The sequence below is a fragment of the Haemorhous mexicanus genome, chromosome 12, assembly GCF_027477595.1.
Source record: "Haemorhous mexicanus isolate bHaeMex1 chromosome 12, bHaeMex1.pri, whole genome shotgun sequence".
NCBI lineage: Eukaryota > Metazoa > Chordata > Aves > Passeriformes > Fringillidae > Haemorhous > Haemorhous mexicanus.
The window spans coordinates 13,862,985-13,883,342 of NC_082352.1; the positions used below are offsets into that span (position 1 = coordinate 13,862,985).

Here is a 20,358-nt window from a genome sequence, read left to right on the forward strand (position 1 = left end):
GCTGAGAGCTGCAGTGAGCTGGAGAATATTAATCTTAGAAAACAATTACATTCAAGTCATTCATTAGAGGGATTCATTAGAGAGATCCCATCTTGTGTCCTGGAAATGGAGCTATGTGCCCCTGCTCCCAGGAGTGCCCTGAAGAGCAATTACTTCTATGACCTCTAGTGGGGATAGCCAGGGATGCTGGGCTGTCATAAGTGCACACTTGGCTAAAGACAGATGGAAGTCATGTTCCCAGAGCTCCAAGGTTTACCTTTTCAAGCCCTGAGGTTAAAAGCTGTGCAGGGCTGTTACCAAGGCTCAGCATCCTCAGAGAGAGGTGTATGTCACAATGTAGTTAATGCTTTTCTAGTAACAGCAATGCATCTTATCAGACACAACATCATTTTGCCTGTGTCTCTTGTTATTCTCAAGATTTTTCTGTTGGAGAACTTTACCTTTTTGTGTTTCAGTTAAGTGGGTTTGCTGTATTTTTCATGCTGATCAGGGACAGGTTGCTGCCTGAGTTTTATGCCCATGTGGTAATGGGCTTGTTATTTTATTTCTCATTTGGTGAAGCCATGCCAGATGGATAATTCACAGAAAATGAGTGAAGCATCCTTGGCCATTCAGGAATGTAAAAGCACTTCTTAGAAAATGAAGCAATTTATGTAAATGGGACTTTGTGGGGAATGAGATTTTATTGCATTCTTGTCAACAAGCACCATGCCTTAAAGTTCCTTATGAGGAAACAATGGCAGGTCAGAAAAAGTACAGCCTAAGGAGAGGAGACAGGAGAGGCAGATTCAGATGCTGCAAAAGGAGGACAGTCCATGAATTTGAATGAACTTCACCAGGAAAGAGAAAGCTGGGACAGCTTTGGGAGGAGAAAGCTCTTGTCCAAGTGTGAATACCTGATGGGAGGGTGCAAGGAAGGTGGAGGCAGCCTCTCCTCACTGGGGTCCAGTAATGGGACAAGAGGCACTGGGCACAAACTGAAATGCCATTTAGACACAGGAAAATGGGTTTTATTGCAAGGATGATGAAGCTCCAGAACAGGCTACCCAGAGGTTATGGAGTCTCCAACTACAGAGATTTTCAAGACCTGACTGGACATGGTCCTGAACATCCTGGGTAGGTGATCCCTGCTTGGGCAGAAGGGTTGGACTGGATGATCTGCAGAAGTCCCTTTCACAAGCTCAGACATTCCATGAATCTGTAATTTCTGCCCTATCTTTAGCCAAGCAGGAAGGATCTGTTAGTCACGCACACCTTTTGTAGTGAGTGTCACCTGCTCCAGGCTCCATTTGTTCCATGTGACCTATTTCCTGTGCTTTTGTTTAGCTCCATCTTCACTGTGGGGCTTTCTTGTGCTGTCATTGCAGGGGCTTTCCCAAGCTGAGTAGGGCACAATGGGAACCTGAGGTACAAGGAATTAGAAACTGTAGGTTAGGGAATAGATCTGGGAAACACATCTGCTTTTATATTACAGCCCAGCTGGTAAAGGTTCCTTAGAAGTTACACAAACATAAGAAAAAAATCAAGTTTATGCTGTTGGAATTACCAGCCTAAAGAGATGAGTCAGTGTCAGAACCCACTTAAAACCCTCTTTCCCTAGTCATGGTTTTTTCAATATATCTTATAATTATTTAGCATCGTATCAAATAATCCTTGGTTGAACATTTCTGATTCTGTTTGTATTTAACTATTGATTTAACACCTTCCTGCTAACCCCTGCCCTGAGATGATGTTGAAATTCCAGCCTTTCACAGGGCAGCAGTGGTAGGAAGGTGAAGCCCTAGTGGCTGGAGCCTATGTGGGCTAATGCAGTGACAGTGCCAATGCTGCAATGCTCACTTTCTAAGAGTCTCTAAAGAGTCCTGGTGACAGCTGCAGTTGAGATGAGTGATTATTAAACTGTGAGGGTGCAGAATTAAATATTCATCATCTCCACAGTGGCCTCTGAAAGAAGCTCTGGACATACATAACTAAACAGGTTTTACAAAGTAGTAAATTATGTCAAAGTAAAATTCTGCTCAGATTAATTTTGGGCTTGCTGCTTTTCCTTCTGATTCTGGCATTTGAAAACAAATCTTTTATTTTGAAGAAAAGTAATGTTGTTCTGACTTGACATATCTTTAAAAGTCTGAAACAAGCAAAATTATAGCTGTTAACTCTAGGGACAGTGTAAACAAAAGGAAAGACAATATGGTAAATAATTGTTTCTAGAATGTATCTTTCTGCTCCTTTGTCCACATCAAAATGATTTGCTGTAATCATTTTAAGGGAGAGACAGTAATCATTTCTTGTTAGACTTCACATCACCTGATGTGCTTGAAGTTAAGTGTGGTTAGTTGCTGTAATTAAAGAGCTGTTTTGTGTGTCATTGGTTCCATTTGGCAACCAATCAATCTCAACCCTTCCATGCAGAACAGGGCACATCCTGGTGCAACTCCCCAGAACTGGTGAAAAGAATCCTGTTCTTTATTTCTGGATTTCTGCCTACCTAAACCTGTTTCCAACATATACCTTTGAAAATATGAAAAAATACTTCCAGTTTAGGCATCCTCCTCTTGACCATAAAGAGAACCCTTCCTCAGGTGGACTACTACAGTATAAGGAAGCTGAATGGACCATTGATGTACATTTACAATTTACACTTGAAAGCTAAACTTTTCCTTTTTAAAAATTAGAAAGCAAAGCAATATGAAGTGATTTACCCCAGAACACACTGTCTAGTTCTGTCTGAAGTAGAATTTTAACTCTGAATTCCTGATTAAAAACACAGTACATCAGATTCTCCTATGACAAGAAACCTCATTGTTCTGGGTGCTTGTCTGCAGCACAGGGAACTTGTCCTGTCATTTCTTCAGATGTGCCTGGTTCCAGAAGAGACACTTCAAATCACCAAAAGGTGTGAGTCCTGATGGAGCTCCTAACAGGCTCAGCACTGCTCACCATTTCTTATCTTGCAGCCTTTATCTCAGGATGTCTGCCAATAGCTCAGCACCTCATATGTGGCAGAGTAACATTCTAACAAGAGGTCTTACTCCTTGTTTTGTTGTTTGTTTGTTTGTTTGTTTGCTACAGGAGACACAACTGTTCGATGTGAGCAACTGGATATGCTTCAAGATTGGCTGTCTGAATTCCGAAAATCTACCTCCTCCTCCAGTACAGCCAATCCAGAGGAGCTGGTGGCTTTTGATGTACTCTGTGGAGATCTCAACTTTGATAACTGCTCCTCTGGTAAGACAAGGTTTGCCTTTTCCTGGTGTCTAGCAGTCCTGAAAAGGAATAGGAATGTTCTAGATCCCTGTGGGTTCTAGCAGTATATGACTATATACTAAATTATGACTGCCTTTTGCTAGGAAAAACTTAATTGCTGCAGACACTTCTAAAATAGGTTTGAGCTTTGAGTGTGAGCTGCTCCCTTGGCTCATGCCATGAGGTCTGTGGAATTATTAAGCATGATGGGTTTTAAGGCACAAAGAGCAATAATTTGTGACTTGTGGTAGCAATAATGAGTACAGATCCAGTGGTTTAGCTTTACTTGAATTAGGTAGACATTTACTGTTCAACAGTTTTAGTTACCAACGAGAGATATGTATGGGATTTTTGTGGAGAAAAAGTAGTAAATTCATGCAGTTAAAAATAATTTGGTAGTACATATATGCAGACATAGGAGACTAATGCTGCAGAGAGAATTCAACTTTGCTGAATCTGTCTTGGAAAAAAAATTAACTGATGTACTTCTGAGTTTTTTTTTTTTATTTTAAGAAATTTGGTTTTTTCTTTTAATTGGATGCTGAGGGTACTAGAAAAAGAAATCCACAAAACCATAATTAATGGGTGGTGAGCTCACAGAGATGGAAGCTTTTTCCAGACATGAATATTATGCTGTGTAACAGTTAAATTGCCAGTGTGGAGTGCAGAGTGTTGTATCAGCATCCTCTGTGCCTCCCTGCTCTGTCCAGCTCAGGCACCCAGCAGAGCTCCCTGCTGGGCTGGAGCTGGCACATGGATCAGAGGCTGGGGCTGAGGGGCCACCACTGAAGTGCTGCCACCCAGAGAGCACAGAGCAGGCACAGGGACAGGCTCAGCACAGGGACACTGCCCAGGGCAGCTCAGGCTGCTACCCAAGGGGATCCAGCAGCTCAGAGCAGGATTTGTGGATGAACAGGTGAATCTGGCAACAGCACCCAGTGGATTCTGTAGTTTTTATAAGAAGTCTCAGGTAACTGAGATAAGAGCAACACCTGTACCAGAAGCAATTTTAACAAAAACCATTCTCTGATCTAAAAACCCCCAGACTGTTATCTCTAACCTCATTACTTGTATCAGACATATGAAATGGGGGATTTTAGCAAAGTTTGGTAGAAAAGACCACCAGCCCCAACCCCAGCCCTCCTCTCACTCATTTCTAGCTCATATGTACAGGCAGGAAATCCATCACAGGCTTGGCTCCAAAGGGAACTCGGAATGCTCCCAGTGCTGGCAGTGCTCTCGCTGCTGAGGGGAGCAGTGAGGGGCAGTGGCTGCACAATGCTGCAGCCAGACAAACACATCTTAGGGGGAAGAACAGTGCAGCAGAGGCAGTGAGGTTTTGAGGGAATACAGGAAGGAAATGGCCAACACCAGCTCTCCATGTGCCCAGGCTGCCCCAAGGCCGAGGAGCTGCAGCAGTGCTGGGCAGGGCAGGCAGGGGCTGGGACACAGACACACACATCTGCTGTGATCTGACCATTTCACTTCATTTTCACTGTTGGCTGCATGGAGTGGCCTGGAGGCAAAGGTGTCCATCAAGGAAATAAACAAGCTGCTGCAAACTGAATGGGAGGCTGCCCAGTCAGATCACAAATGGAGAGTGAATGGGCTCTGCAGCACGAGGAGAGAGAGATGGGAGTGGAGCTGTGAGGTTGAACATATGGTCAGGACTCTCCACCTGAGAAGTGTTGGCACTCTACCCAAGATCTTTCACAAGAAGCACAGAGCATAATTAATGCAATTCTGAGCTGTCTTTTTAATGACAAAGCAAAAATAACGATTTGCTTTTGCAAATAATAGCTGTAAACATTGCAACTGCTGCTACAGAGGATTGGAAAATGGGGTATAAAAATTAATTTTATCTTTGCTATCTCTGACGCCTATTTACATCACCCTCCCCTTTAAAATGCACCCAGCCTGGAAACTGGAATTAAGCTGGCTATTCTTTTTTTTATATTTTCAGATTGCTTCCTTTCCATATGTACTAAGGAAGATTAATGCAATGTTTTAAGGTTCTCTCCTCCCTCTTTACATTACTCATTGTTTTAGGGACATTTGTTAGCATTATAGGTTAATTGAGTATCTTAAGTTTTTTTAAAGCAATAATTAGCTTCCTGTAATTCTCTTTGTGATTTTCTGTATCCTTCCCCACTCCACAGACTGATACAACAGCTAATTAATGTTTCAGTGAATACCAAGCTTCTATTTTTAGTTATATTGACAGTACAGTTTTCAAAGATCTTTAGGTCCATGAGTGACCTTATGCTTATGACAAATTTTCTGCAACTCAGTTTTCTCCTCCAGCTTCACAGAACATTATGGCAACATTTGTACAGGGAATTCACACTTAGTGGGAATGTTATCAGAAAGTTCCTTACTTTTATCAGAAAGTTCCTTATGTTGCTTTCAACCAACTTGTGTAAAAGTCTATTATGTGTTTAAACCTTTTGGAATAAGAAAAAAAGCCTTCCAATCAGATGGGCAAAGTTTTGTGTCATCAGCTGTGACTTGTCATGGTCAGTCCCACAGTTGTAAATTAGTATTTTTTAATCTATCTTGGTTTTGAGGGAGATTTTGTAGACATATGATACAACAAGGGAAAACCTGGAGAAATGAAAAATGGCAAAGATTTCATCTTCTACTTTTCCATAAACATTAAACAAACCAATTGGCAGCTCAGACAGAAAGAACAATTCTCCGTGTTGCCCATGTGGCAGAACTTTGGAAGACTGACTGACCTTCCCTATCATCTGCTACAAGCCCAGGATTCCCTGAAAAATTAGTTTTTCAATCTCCTTGTAGTTCTGAGGATGTTGTCAAGACTGAGAGCTAGCTGGGAAGATGTAATGAGCCTGATGAACTGTCAGTCAGCTGAACTAAAGACTCTGAATAACAAAATGGCAAATGAGCCAACAGCTGTGAGCACAGCACTGCTTCACTCCACCTTTTTGTTCAGCAAGAGATCAGCAGCTCCTTCCTTGGCAAGAGCAGCATTTTGCATGAGGAGATTTGATGTGATCCTTGGTGTGTGAGCTGGGCTCTAAGAGACACAGCTCACAGTTCAGAGTTTTGCTTTGGACTTTATTTCCCATTTTCACACATGCTCTTGGCACAGACAGTGACAAATACACAACAGCAGCAGCAGCAGCTCCAAACTCAGGTGAATATTCTCCCAAGTGAGAGCCTTCAAGTGTTGCTAAGGTGTTTTAGCCTTGTAAAAGCTGTAAGTGCTGTGAGGAAGTTTTCAGGAGCTGTTTGCAGTTTCTTTGCCATTTAACAGTGGAATTGCAGCCATTGGCACTTTCAGGTTCCAGTTTCTTTCCCAGCTATGGTGATTGTGTTGATAAGCAGCACACACAGAACTGGAACCTGCTGGTTTGCTCAGGGTCTGAAATGCTGGTGTGTGCAGTTTTGTGGCATTTCTTACCAAGTGATCCTTGGAGCTTTATGTGCTTTCAATGCAAGCAGCACAGTAGGAACTAGGAATAATTTAATTTAAAGTTTGATAGTCGTGCTGATTATGTTTAGAATGACTTTAAGGCTGTAGATAACATCCCAAGCAAACTATCAGTTGCCTGTACTTTCTCTGATCTGTTATAGCTCGGAAAACATTCAATCAGTGAATTCTTCTGGAGCAAAGAAAGCATAAGGTTTTATCTTCAAACTTACTGAGATGTGTGAATATGCCCACAAACAGGCATTTCCTTTGCCATTGGGAAGCCAGCCCAGCTCTCCTCTGGGTGTTCTATCTCAACAAGAGTTTTGTTCTGTAAAAAACTGTTTTACTGTTGGCAAACAATGGCAGTGGCAGAGAGAGGAGATACACTGAAAAACTTTCACTTCAGTTTAGAGCTAAAAACTACCAAAAATATCTTCCACTGAAAAGGCTTTGTAAGAAAGCACAGGAAAGCACTGTTAATAGCAAGCATTTGCTGGAATTTCTGACAGAGGCTAGATCCTGCTGTGCAGTAAAGCTGTGGCTGAAGTGACTCAAATCAAACCTTTGTATTTAGGATTCTCCTGCTGAGGAAAAACGAGGGCTTGGTGTTGCTCTTGTGGCAGAGCACAGAGCTGTGCACAGGTTCACGATCAGGAGCTGATGTGCCTTTTCCTGGGCTTGTTCTTTCCCTGCAGAGGACAAGCTGGAGCAACAGCACTCTCTGTTTACACACTACAAAGACCCATGTCGAGTTGGTCCTGGGGAGGATAAGCCTTGGGCAATCGGTAAGAGTTCTCCAGCCCTCAGTGTGGGGACACCTCCCTTCTGCCACCCAGAGCCTGCCCCAAGCAGCAGCTGCTTCAGCTGACCAGCAGTAAGAGTTTGGTGGAGGACAAATATTTATAAGGGGGATTTCTATACCATAAATTTTATATAACTTAACAATATCTCGTGGAATGATAATTAAGAACAGAGACCTTGAGCTGCATTCCACATTCTAGAAGTCATGCATCGAGCTACCTGAATGCCTTCCCCATATATTCTACTTTTAAAATAATCTCTAGATGACCTGGAGGGGAAGGCAGCCAGTTTATTGTTTCTGTACTTTGTGCATGCAGTGAAAGCCTGCAGCTTCTGCTCAGTGTTCCATTTGGTGCTCATAAATAGTGAGGATGTAACAAAGCAAACCAACTCCACAAATTTGTAAGGTTTGTGTTATAAAAGATTTCCTGGAACTCTGAGATATTAATGCCTGGTGAGACTCAGTTGAACTCACTGAAGTTTTAGAACTGGAGTTAATACTTTCCCCAGAGGAGCTTTAATAACTGTGAAGGTACTAAAGTTAAGTAGAACTTTTTAATAATGAGGTTTTACTCTGTGGTAGGAGAAAAACAAATTAGAGTCATGGGGGCTGAGAAAGTGGAAGTGTGGAGACATTTGCAAGGTGTCAGGTAGTAGGGGTGTCTAGAGAGTGGTGAACACACCTCTCTCAGAGCAGTCCCCTTCTCCCACACACCTGAGCCTCTGCAAGCTGCCCAAGAGGCACATCCCAGGAGCTATGCTGGGACACTCACATCTCCCTTTCTGTTCACAGGTACCCTGTTGGATCCTGAAGGATTATATGATGAAGAAGTGTGCACCCCAGATAACCTACAGAAGTATGCAATTCCTAACCTTTCCACATCTTTTAGACAGTTCTGTAAAAAGCAAGTTCATTTCTTGCTGTTTAACATTTCAGATGTTCAGACTGAGAGGTATTTTATGGACTGAAAACAAAACAAATAATCAAATTTTTATCCAGGGGTGTTTGGGGAAGAGGATAAATGGGGCAGGAAAAGAGGCTGGTTCTCTAAGTCAAATGGAGTTGGCTTCAGTGGGTAAAAGATGAGAGAGCTGCAGGCAGTATCTGTCTGTCTCCAGAGCTGGTCCTACCTGGGCAGACCCATGGCACAAGAAACTCCAAGCACTCCCAAAAAGAGTGCATGGACAGCTTGTCTGAAATTCTCTGCAGGCAGCCAGTTCTGAGGTCACAGCACTGCAAAGGGCAGCAAAAAGGAAATGCAGTTTTCCTCAAATGAAAACCCCAGAAAGTTTAAAAGACAACCCCCAGCCCAACAACCACTGAGTTACCCATTCACTGCAGAGCTCAATACACCTAAAACACCAACTCACAAACACAGACAGGAATTCAACTGCACAGCAGGCAGAACTGGGAATATGGCTCAGGATCTTCCAGTGATACTAGTGCAGCATCACTCTAAAGAGTGTCTGATACTGAGAAACAGCTGTCTGTGGTTTGAGCTAGGGCAGTTATGAGAAATACAAAAAAATCTTCATTAACAGAAGTATTAAGAAAAATTTCTTGAATACCTGTTTGTTAAATAATATGCCAGTGGAGAGAAATTAATAAGCTTTTGTACATTTTAGAGCAGCACTTAATTAATGTGGCAATCCTTTCATCACCTTCTCTACCATGAAGGCAAGTTTACTGTGCTAAATAAATACCTCAGCATCATGACTAACTATAAAAGATGTTCTAACAATGCATTACCAAAATATGCTACAGAGGTAAAGTTATTTAAATTAAGAAGTCAGTCCAGATGTTTCTGTTGACACACATAATGGAAATGGTAAATTATAGGAGGTTGATGTAATTACTCACCAAGCACAGTACACTTCATGGCATAGCTGGACACTTCATTGAATGCATTATGTCAGGCCACACCCTGAAGTTTTCTTTCAGTTTTGAACAAAGAAATTGAATTCTAGGCATCAGGTTTGGCTTTAGTTTACATCCAAAATAAATTTTTTTACAGCGATTCCTGCTTTGCATATTTGAGACATTACAAATTTTCCAGACATTTCTATTCACACATTAAAAACATGACTTTAATACATGTGAAAGGGATTTCTGGAAAGCAAAAATAAGGTAATTTGGCTCTACAATCAAGTTTGCTAATGCAAATCTATATATGGGTATAACATATTTTATGCCTCCAAGAGCAGGTTTGGAGCATTTAAAAAAAACCAAAACACCAAAACAAAACCTAACCCCCTTCATCCCCTAAGAAAACCAAACCAAACCAAAGCCCAAACAAACCCTGTGTTTTAAAGTGGCCTTTTCAGACAATGTGTCACAAAATTCCTTTTAGGGTATTATGTTTTATGCCCTGAAGAGTTACTGGTGTTCAGCAATTATGTTCCTCTGACAAATACATGACTGATTAAATAGGGAGCCATCAAATAATCAATAACAAATTAAGAATATTACTTCTGCTACCTCTGGGCATGCAGAGCACCTCTGGCTGTGACAACTGAAAAACAGCCTTGAGTGCTGGGAGCAGAATATACATGAGGCTTCTTGCCTGCTAAGTTGGCTTTCAATTTTCTGCAGTGTGTAATAGTTCTTTTGCACTGATGAAATAACCCTCTAGGAGACTGTAAACCCCCATGGCTCTTTCTGCAGCTCTGCAGGGACAGGGCTTTGCATATGTGCATTCTGTGGAGTGCTCATGCATTGGAGAGCCATGGTTTCCATGAGAGGCTGAGGGAGCCTGTCCTGCTGTCTCTGCAAGGACTGGCAAACAGGGAGTTTGCAAGGAAATTCCAGGAAATGTAAAGCAATTAATGGAATCTGGGCTTTAAAGCCATTTAAATGCTAAATAGCACAGTGGCTGTGGGGCACTATCCAGCTAACAGATATTGTTCATATACACAGCAAAGCAGGGTACTGCCTAGAATTGATCCATTCTCAAATTTTTCGGTAATAAACCTTGATAAAGCTTTACAGACATTTAAATTGGCAATGTCAGCTATCCAGAGAATTATTTCTTCATCAGCACTCTTCTCTGGTTTATAAATAAAATTAGGTATTTCACATCACTAAAATAAATAGGCCATAAAAGCAGCAGAACAACTCGTTCTTAACTATGTCATTTGTGTTAAGCACAGTGCATGTAAAACATCAGACTAGAACAACAGACTTGGTACAAGTAATGAGCAAGTCATTTATAATTATCAAACAATTCATTAGCTAGATGTAGCAACTTGGGCCCTGCCACAGTCCTTGAAGCCACACACGCTTCTGCTCAGAAAGGCTTCAAGAAATGCACACAAATAATCCCATCTCACAGATATGATTTTAAGTTAAGCCCTGGAATAAAGCCAGTTTTATCTCTGAACCCTGACCAGAGGTAGGCCTAGGAGAACACATTGCAGCACAGCTAAGAAAACATTTAAATGCAATTTTTCCCTCTGCTGGTCAGGGGCTCACAGTTCTGGGCTAAAGGCTTCAATACCAGTGAGAAAAGTCTTCCCTAGCTCAGGTGCTTCTGGCCAGAATGAGAGCTGGTCCCTCGAGGTCTGGGATGAGGAAGTTTTGCTTTCTGGCTCCCTTGCAGTCACTGCTCTTGGTGCTCCTCAGCTGCAGCTGGGCCAGCACCACACAACCAACCAACACACAGGGATGGGGCTTTCTCACTCCAGCTCTGGGGTATTTGGGGCTGAAACCCTGTCAGGGAAAAACAAAGTTACAATTATTTCATTCCCCCTTCTTTGTAGGAGCGCTCAGTCATGATTAGAAAGGTTCCCTCAAATTGTCAGGGTTTAACTGCCAGCATGGCTGAGCAGCTGTCCTGGAGAGACAAACAGCAAAGCCCTGTGCACAGAGAGGTGCAAGTTCTCAGCAGCAGCACGTGCATGCACATTTACAATTTGCTTCCCTCATGTATTTGACATTAATATATCCCTTCAATCAGCACTTGTGCAGTTCAGTGAATACCTGTACTCACAGACTTTTAAAAAGACATAACTGAAGCTGAAACAAATCCATCTTAAACTAAAGCAAATAAGTTTTTTTTTTTTGCAGTAGTGCTGCAGAGCTAATCAGCAGTTTCTTCTATTTTGTTACTTAATTAGCTTTGCCAAATATAAATACAATTTTTGAAAGAGGTCAGTACCATCAAAGAACTTGTTTCCTTGAACCAAGAAAAACAATCTAAGGAAGTAAATCATTTGCAAGAGCTCTTTGGAAAATCAAAATGGGGTGCAGACAATAAGCTAATTTAATGTGAGATTATTAAAACCAAGCAACACATAAAAGAAAGTTTATTTTCATAAACTGATTACAGTAAGTTCTAAGAACCTTCAAAACCTCCCTAAGTCCAAAGGGGAGTTAAGAAAAGTTCTGATCAAATGACTACATGATCAGTTTTGTCATTGTTATCTGCTGCAGCACAAAAAGTACACCTTTAAATGTACCAATTGACCCAAACTTAGAGATTATAACACTACTGAGACCTAATCAGCTGTAGATAATGCTGGGTCCCCTCTGCCACCATTCAGGTCCTTCCAAAATCCCAAAACCTGACAAAGCAACCACCTGAATCTCACATATTAAAACATACCATGAGTGCTTTTCCCTTGTTTTTCCTCCATTCTGTAGTCCCACATATGTGCATTAAAAAAATTCCTGAACCCAGCCCCATAAAACCCATCCAAGTCAAGTCTTAAAAACCAGGTGATCAAAAAGATCTTATTTTTCTCCAAGGTGAAATTAAAGGCTTTGTGCCTGCTAGGACCCAAGTCCATGGCTCAGTGTTTCTCCTGCAACAGTTGATGATGCAGCTTAATGGCATTATCAACCCTTGCAAGGGAAAGCACAGAGCCCTGAGCTCAGGTTTGGGCAGGTGAGTAAAGAAAGAGATTTTTGAGGAGGTGGTTTTGAAAGTTTGTGTTTTAAGGCAAATACAGCAAAACCACAGCCTGAGCAGCCCCTGTCTGTGTGGGCTGTGCCACTCACCTGTGCTGGAGTTGATGTCACCTGGGCACAATCCCCGGCACGGGCGGGTCCCAGCTTTGCTCGCACGGCTGGGGCTGTTCCCCTCGCTGCTCCTTTGGCAGAGCTTTTAAATAGAACACAGGAGAGTGAAACAAGTTTCCCTCCAAGTCCAACAGAGCAGCAAAACAGCACAGAACAGCACAGGATTACTGTAAGAACAGAGTGTCAGGGACCCTTGTGGGGTGTGTGGTCCAAGGTCATGTTCAAAGCTGGGCTCAGTTCAAAGTTAGATTGAGTTGCTCGGGACCTTAACAGTCTGCTGCTTAAAACCTACAGGTAATGTTTAAGAACCCAAAATAAGTATTTTAATGGGAGAGCAGCGTCTCATTTCCTGGAACACAAGATTGGTACCTAGAAAACCAATTCTCAGTTTTGAGTGGTTCTGTATGTGGCCTTGGGCTGGGTAATCTCCTTGCAAGGTGGGAGGGCAGTGCTAACACACCTGCTGAGTAACTCCTCCATGTGGAGGAGTTTGCAGTGTCACAGACAGGAATAAAGTAAATTAGGCTGTCATTTCTAGTGAAGGAAAGGCTTGGGGTCCAAGACAAGTAATCTGATGCTGAAACCTGCTCAAAACCACCCACCATGTGCCCAGATGTGGGTTCCTGCAAATCAGTTCTCACCCATACCCTGTCTGTAAGGCTGGATGTTGTTAATTTCAGGAGTTGGTCTGATCAGAATGGAGAGGTTTGTATCAAAGTGCTCAGGCTTGTACTAAAGAAATCCAGGAAACAACTTCCTCCTCTGACAGTTTCAGCAACACTGGAAATCAACAGAGGGGCTGTGAGCTGCCTTATGGCACTGATAGCTGGCTCCCCTCTCAGTGTTTGTTCTCCTGGCTTCAAGGGAGCTCTAGGGCAGCAGCAGTGATACCAAGCCTGCCATGAGGCTTGAAGAGCACGGTCAGCAGTTAGAGCAGCCTCATACTGGAAATCACATTTGGAAAAAGATGTGCTTTACAGGTTTAACAGTCCTTTGGGACTGGGATTATCCTTACCAGGGATTTGGAGAGAGCCCTGGCTAAGGCGTAATTGGCCAGGATGAGCAAACATTTAAACACTAAAACTTGCTTTGTGTTTTTAATGAAACAGGGTGCTGGAAAGTGAAGAAGGAAGGAAAGGATACTTAGTCTATCCCACCAGCAAGAACCATGGTTCCAGTCAGAAGGGGAGGAAGGCATCACTGAAGGGAAATGGGAGGAGGATTGACTATATGCTCTATACAGAAGAAGGTCTTTACCTGGAGTGGAAAGTGGTGAGTTTCAGAGTTGCCAAAAAGGCTGTAACTTGCACAACACACTTCCATGAATGGCACTGCAGCCTGTTCTGTTTGGATTAACACCCATACTCCTGGGAGGACCTGCTGCTTTGCTGTTTTCCACTTCTGCATGCAGGTACCATGTTTGTAAAGCTACTACACAACAAAGTTGAGTTTGAGGATTCCAGCAGCAGCACTGGTAGATGTACTGCTCTTCTAAAACAACCAACCAACCTTGATTTTACTCTTTTTAAGCTTTTGCCCAGCTGTTTTGCCTGATGCTTTTCCTGTCTTGCAATCTGAATATTTTTTAATGTTTTCAAGTGTCTGGATGTTCTTTTATGCCTATATAACCCTAAGTTACAATTCTGCAATATGTATGAAGAAGATGACATGAGGGCATATCCAGAGGGAGAACTTGTAGGATGCAGTCTGCTTCCTAGTGTAGGGCCTTGCCTTACAGAGTTCCATGATGAAAAAAAGGAGCTCATCCACATCTATATTTACCATACCCTGCACATGGATCACCTACTGCAGCACTGCAGACGAGTCTGTCTGGAACAACAGAGATGTTACTGTAAATGGAAAGAACAAGTGCAACAGATTTCATCCAGACCAGCTCAGCTGCATGAGTGGCTCACCTCACCCTCTGCAGCACACTGCCATGCCCTGGGGGGCAGCTCTCCATCAGCCCAGCCAACCAGGGTGCTCCCACACCTCTATAATACAATTAAATAAATACAATTTTTACTAAGGTAGTGCAAAGAGGCTGAGTTCTGATGTGTGGAATGACAGACTGATTTTTCACCTCCTTATCTTACTTTTGTTCTCCTTCTGCAGGAAGTGGAAGAGTTCAGCTTTATCACCCAGCTGGCAGGCCTGACTGACCACCTTCCAGTAGCAATGCGTCTCATGGTGTCTACGGGAGAGGATGACCCTTAAAACTGACCAGCTCGGAGAGATTAGAGAGGGAAACACGAATGATATTTCAAAAATATCAGAGGATAAGAATGAACTATTCTGGTGCCACGTTAGGAAAGATGACCAGACCTGACCTGGGCTACTCCCAGAAAGTACCAACAATGTGGATCTAAAAAGGGAAGAAATGGAAGGGGCTGTGGCCAAAAGCCACTGTCACAAGTGACTCAGGCAACAGGGCAGGCCTGCACTACAATGCTTTCACTGTGGACCGAACGGAACCGAGATGGAAGTCCTAATTCCTTCTGAACCAGTGCCATTCTTACTAAAACATGTTTTTATACTAATATATAGCACAATTTAGTTTGTACTTAGTCTGTGAGTTAGTGCTGCTCAATGGTTTTTTGCATCATTTCTTTGTCTAACTACGAAGCCGCAGCTTTTTCTCTTTCTTTAGCCTGTGACAGTTGTAGTTCGTGCTCGCTGCAGCCGCATGCGCCCGCACTGCATGCACCGAGAGGAACCGGGCAGAGGAACCTGGCAGCAGGCAAGGGAGGGCACAAAGCAGGCCCAGCCAAAGCCTCCTGGGACTGGAAACCCTTCTGTCAGCACAGGTAGACCTTAAACCAAACAACTCTCTTCAATTTGCAGACCGGTATCTTCCTGTCTGATTGAAGGATAATTAAAAGATTTGGAATTGAGACTTCAAGAACACAGTCCCACCCTAATTCCAGCTGTGTTCCCACTGAAATTATGAACTCTTCTGTCTGAATGATGACTCCAGAATCAGGCCTTCAGCTTTCTAAACGCAACCTATTCCCTTAAGAAGAAATAGTTTCCCTGTAATGTCTTTTTTTCCCACGTGTGGGACAGTTCTGAATTATGGTATGGGATATGTATGTTACAGTAGAGTGAATAGATTCCTGTAGTACCATTGGTAACACCAGAGCCAACATTCTGCCTTAGCTAGAAAGGGTAAGTGGGAAATGAATTGTAAAATGCATGCTAGATATAGAGTAAAAAATAAAAATAAGTGACATTTGGGGGGAAAAAGGTGTAGAACAGTGTATGATTGATAAGGCAGAATCACCTGACCATTTCCTAAAGGAATCAGTACACTTAAAGGGGAAGTGGAACGTGGCCAGAAGGAGAGTAAAGAATAGAACTGTGACTCTTGGCCTTAGGTAACTGCTTCCCAGGAACAGAGGCTGTTTTGATGTCTGTGAGACACGATTCTTCATTTTTTGTGCACCCACAGACTTGAATGGGGGTCTTGCCACCTGAATCATAGTTCTTTCCATTAAAGCTCCTCAAATGTGGGGCTCCCCTCTGCCATCTTGTCCCCATGACCTGACCTACCCAGCCTCTGTAACCCTAACAAAAATAATGAAAACCTGAGAATCAGGTCCATAATGAGACTTGGTATTTTTTAGGGATTTAATTTCAGAGGGTTTGTGTTGTTGGGAGAACAATGAGACCCCTTCTGTTTTAACCCTCACTTAGTTTCTTCTGCCTATTTCCTGTTCTAGTTTAGTTTTATTTCCTCCTGCATTACAAATTCCCCGTGTTAAGAAGAGCTAACCCAATATTAGATGTACTCCATTAAGTAACCTGTTTTAGTTATGCTGCCCACAAACTCCTGAGGACGCTCTTGTTTTGGTTTAGTTTACACTTGCTGTGAATCAGCTTGAGCTAAATCAGAATAGATCTAAATTAGAAATCTCAGTCTGCACAGCTTCCAGTACTTGCTTAGTTAGCTACAGTAACCAACAGAACTTGTACTTAGATCTGATTTTGCAAATAGAGAAACTCGTAGTAGTCATGAGAGTACAGGACTAACAGTATTGGCTAATTCCAAGGAGGCAGCAAGGCCACTGCTCACACTGTCCCTCTGCACCTGGTCTTGACTCATTTGATGCCTCTTTTTCCAGTCCTGGGGTTCCTTCAGCAGAGACTGCCTCTTAAAAGTGTACTGTGCCAAACCAGGGGTAGTCTGAAGTGTAACCCATGGGGACTCAAAAATGGAACCAGACTCAGCTCCCCTTTTTATAAAATTAGGAATTCAAGTTTACAGAATCAGAGACTTTAGTGTACTACCCCAGTGCACCACCAGTTTCCCACTTTGTATGTCTGTCTTTATACAGAGGGTGCACATATGTGCAATGTGTTTTTCGGGTTTCTTATTGCTCCAGTCAATTCAGAGAAACTTGTACCCAAACCAATGCTTTTTAATCCTGTTTTCTACCTTGCTTGTATTTTATTAATCTTTTTTAAAAAACCCAAACAGTACCAGTAGCAATTTGTGTGCTGTCCAGCAGATATTTCTCAGTAGTAAGACTAACTACAAGGTACAGTATTTTTAATAGTTTTCCTAACAATGTAAATTAAAATTTGATATCAATTTCACCAAGTATCAGTTGCAGGAGCTGAATTTGACACTGTGTGGGATACAAACACAAAACTACTGCCAAACAATGTTACATTATTTACAGTAAAACTACCATGGTCTAAATTACTTTAAAATTTGTTCTGTGGCTCTGTGCTGACTGAAAAATCAGCCACTTTCATCAACTTTTCGAGATATGCTGAGAAATGTTTTTTCAAATTTGAAGGAAACTGGTTTAGATTTTGATGTTCCTAATTCCTCAGTGCTCAAGAACTGGCTAGTTGTAAAATGTTCTCTTATACAATGCACACACATTTAACCAGTGTAAGTAGTTCTAATTTACTGTCCTGGGGATGTGGCTTTGCAAGGGAGTGATGCTGGGAGGTTCAGCATTGTGGCACCACTGTGCAGATGCTCCTTGGTTTTTGCATTGATCCTGTGCCTTCTGCTGCCTTGGCAGTGCTTGCAGGGGTCAGAGAGTGTCTGTAGCAGTGAGCTGGAATGAACAGGCTTCCCCTTCCAGGACAGAGAAAAATGAATTTTGCCTACACCACTCCAGCCACCACAGTTCCATCCAACACCCCACAGAGAATCCACTCAGACAATGCCTGTACTGGCACAACAGCAATCATCACAGGCCTTAGGCAGACACTATAGAATAAAAGATTTGCATTAAAAAATAAAGGGGGGGGGGGGGGGCAGGGCTGGGGGTAAAGAGACCACACCCAGGAGAACAAACCCTGGAAAGCTGTTTCAGATGTCAATCCTACTTTGCTTATGGATAGCATGACCCAATTTATAAGTAGACTATTATAAGAAATCAAGTTAAGCTTACTCTACTCTGCTTATCCCACTTTGTACTGGGATTTCAGGCATCTCCAAGAAGTGACTAATAAGACTATGCTTGGTTTATTACCTGCCCCTCACCAGAGATACTGCAGATGAAGTGAAATCTTTTTATAAAAGCTAGATAACATCTTCTGTTTCTCATGTTCAGTTTGCATTTTACAACAGCACTTCTAGAACAAGTGAACAAAAGGCCCAAAGAGGACCTGAAATCCAAGCATTTCCAGGAGTTTTGAAGGTGTCAGGTACTGACAAAGTTGGTAACTTTAGATCACCTCAAAAATGCACCCTGGAGTTGGAGCCACTGAGCCCAGGGAGGAACACCCAGCCTCATGCTGGGGGAAAGGCATTTGGCTCATTCCAGTGGTGCCCAGTTTTACTCCATCCCAGCCTGGACACTTGGCAGAAGCTGCCTAAAGCCCCCAAACAGAAACTACCAGAGCCTGGCTCCAGGAGAAGCCTGCAGCCCAAGAAGGGGTGTCCTGCTGGCTGCAGAAGGAGCTTGCCTGCCTTGTGCCAGTATCCTGACAGTTTTATCCCAGAAACACTCTCAGCTAGTCTGGCCAGAGCCTCAGGCCTACTTGTTGGGTAAGACAGTAAGATTTAAGGAACACACAATTCCAATAAGGGGTTTTTTTAATGGCCTTTGTTTGGTGGTCAGCTGAAGCCAATCTGACTGTCCCCAGTTTGGTGTGTGAGCTACCCTGGCTCACACAGCAGCACAGCAGTGTCAGCACATATCATCAGCTCAGAAATGAAACAGTTTTGCCTCCTCCTGGCACTACAGGATGAGGAGAGAAATACAATTCAAGCACTTTGAAAACCTCCCAATTTTATCCATTATGAGGGTCAAATTGTTACTGAAGGTCTCACTTTTCCATGCCATTTTATTTTAAATATAATCTTGATGCTTTTAAAGACTTGTATTATTGCTGAGGTTTAGAAGTCCTGTAACAAGAATAACCTTTTTTTATTTCAATGATTTTTCGGTATTGTATCCTTCTGGAACCTAATGTTTTTATATGGTAAGCACACACCTTCTGACATTTTGTTATAAATGTATTAAAAAAAAGGAAAAAATTAAATATTTTCATTGGTTTCTTTACCTGCAAGAAAACCACAATCACAGACCTGATAAAAACAAGGTATTTTAAACAATATGGAGGGGTTTTTGTCTTTTATTGGTGCTGAAAGGAATAACTGGTTGATGCAAACAAGATAATAAAATTTCAAGGCTCAAATGATTCTGTGCTGTCACTTTCTCTGGTTTTGTGATGTGGAGTCTGATGTCACCAACACAGATCTGACTCCAAATCACAGTCTGGTGGGTGGGTCAAGTACAGCTCACTGTGCTACACCTGTTGTAGTGAACTTGCAGAAAACACAGAATGAAAGAAATGAGTCCTTTTAACTCCCCCTCCAGTGCCCCAAGAGCCCCTGAGCAGTTTTGCAGGGGTGCAGCCTTCCTGCAGAGCACTCCCTGTGCATCTCATACCATGTCCCTGCTTTAGGGACACAGCCCTGCCCTGGAGCCTGGGCCCAGGTGCAGAACAGGGCAGGCTGCAGGAGCATAGCTGGGCACCAGGACAGTGACCTGGCCCCTGAGCTCAGGGAGAGCAGTTGTTTATCTCTGTGCTGCCCAGCCAAAGATAAAAACCACACATCATACCCTGTGTACAACTGTTGATTGAACAGAACAATGTCAAGAGAAAAGAATCCATTTAACTGCTTTAGTCTTCCCAAACAATCCCAGAAAAGCCAGTAGGGAACCCCTCCCTAAAGAATTTATTTTTTCCACACAGAAAGGATGAAATCAGTGGATTTCATGCAAATGAGCAAGAAAAAGGACAGTGCACAAGTTTCCTGTCATTGCCTCAGGAAGGCACCCCCCCATCCTGTGAAACAGCACATTAGAGATGGTTTTCTGCAGCTTTCTCCATTGCTGCACAGGTGATTTTTGTCTGCATCCTGATGCTACCACTGCATTATACTTTGACAGACTTGATTTTCCAGTGGTAGATTCCTAGACTGCCTCTCTTGCAATACCTGACCTATTTTCCCATTGCTGCAGTTGGTTATTATGTGAGCAGCTCATGAGTGGGTTCCCTTCTATGAAGTGCTTGGGAACTACAAGTTAAAAACACAGTAATTGCTTGGATATTTGCATATTGCAGACAGTTACAAGAACAAGTACAGAAAACTGCAGCTCCTTCCTATTCCCTGTGCCAGGAGTTGCAGTGATGAACTCGTGCCCACAGCTGCCTGTGGGTCAGCACTGGAACAGCACTGCCATCTGCCTCCTTGGCTGTTTTACAGACTCCCTTGGCCAAGCAGAATTATTGAAAACACAAACCTCCCTATCCCACTGAAATTCCTGCTCAGAATGCTGCTAAAACCATCCTTCTTGTAGCCCTTTTCTTTGACTAT

General features: G+C 42.7%; 1 protein-coding gene across 1 annotated transcript in view; it reads left to right on the top strand.

Annotated features, from left to right (window-relative positions):
- The window catches only part of SMPD3 (sphingomyelin phosphodiesterase 3), a 35,720-nt gene extending 16,545 nt beyond the window's left edge, over window positions 1–19,175 (top strand). Inside the window, exons 3-7 of the mRNA XM_059857152.1 lie at window positions 3,073–3,228; window positions 7,381–7,470; window positions 8,280–8,343; window positions 13,616–13,778; window positions 14,622–19,175. Of these exons, the coding sequence (XP_059713135.1) occupies window positions 3,073–3,228; window positions 7,381–7,470; window positions 8,280–8,343; window positions 13,616–13,778; window positions 14,622–14,723 (575 nt within the window). The 3' untranslated portion in view covers window positions 14,724–19,175. The remainder of the gene's footprint in view (window positions 1–3,072; window positions 3,229–7,380; window positions 7,471–8,279; window positions 8,344–13,615; window positions 13,779–14,621) is intronic.
- The last annotated feature ends 1,183 nt before the right edge of the window (window positions 19,176–20,358 follow it).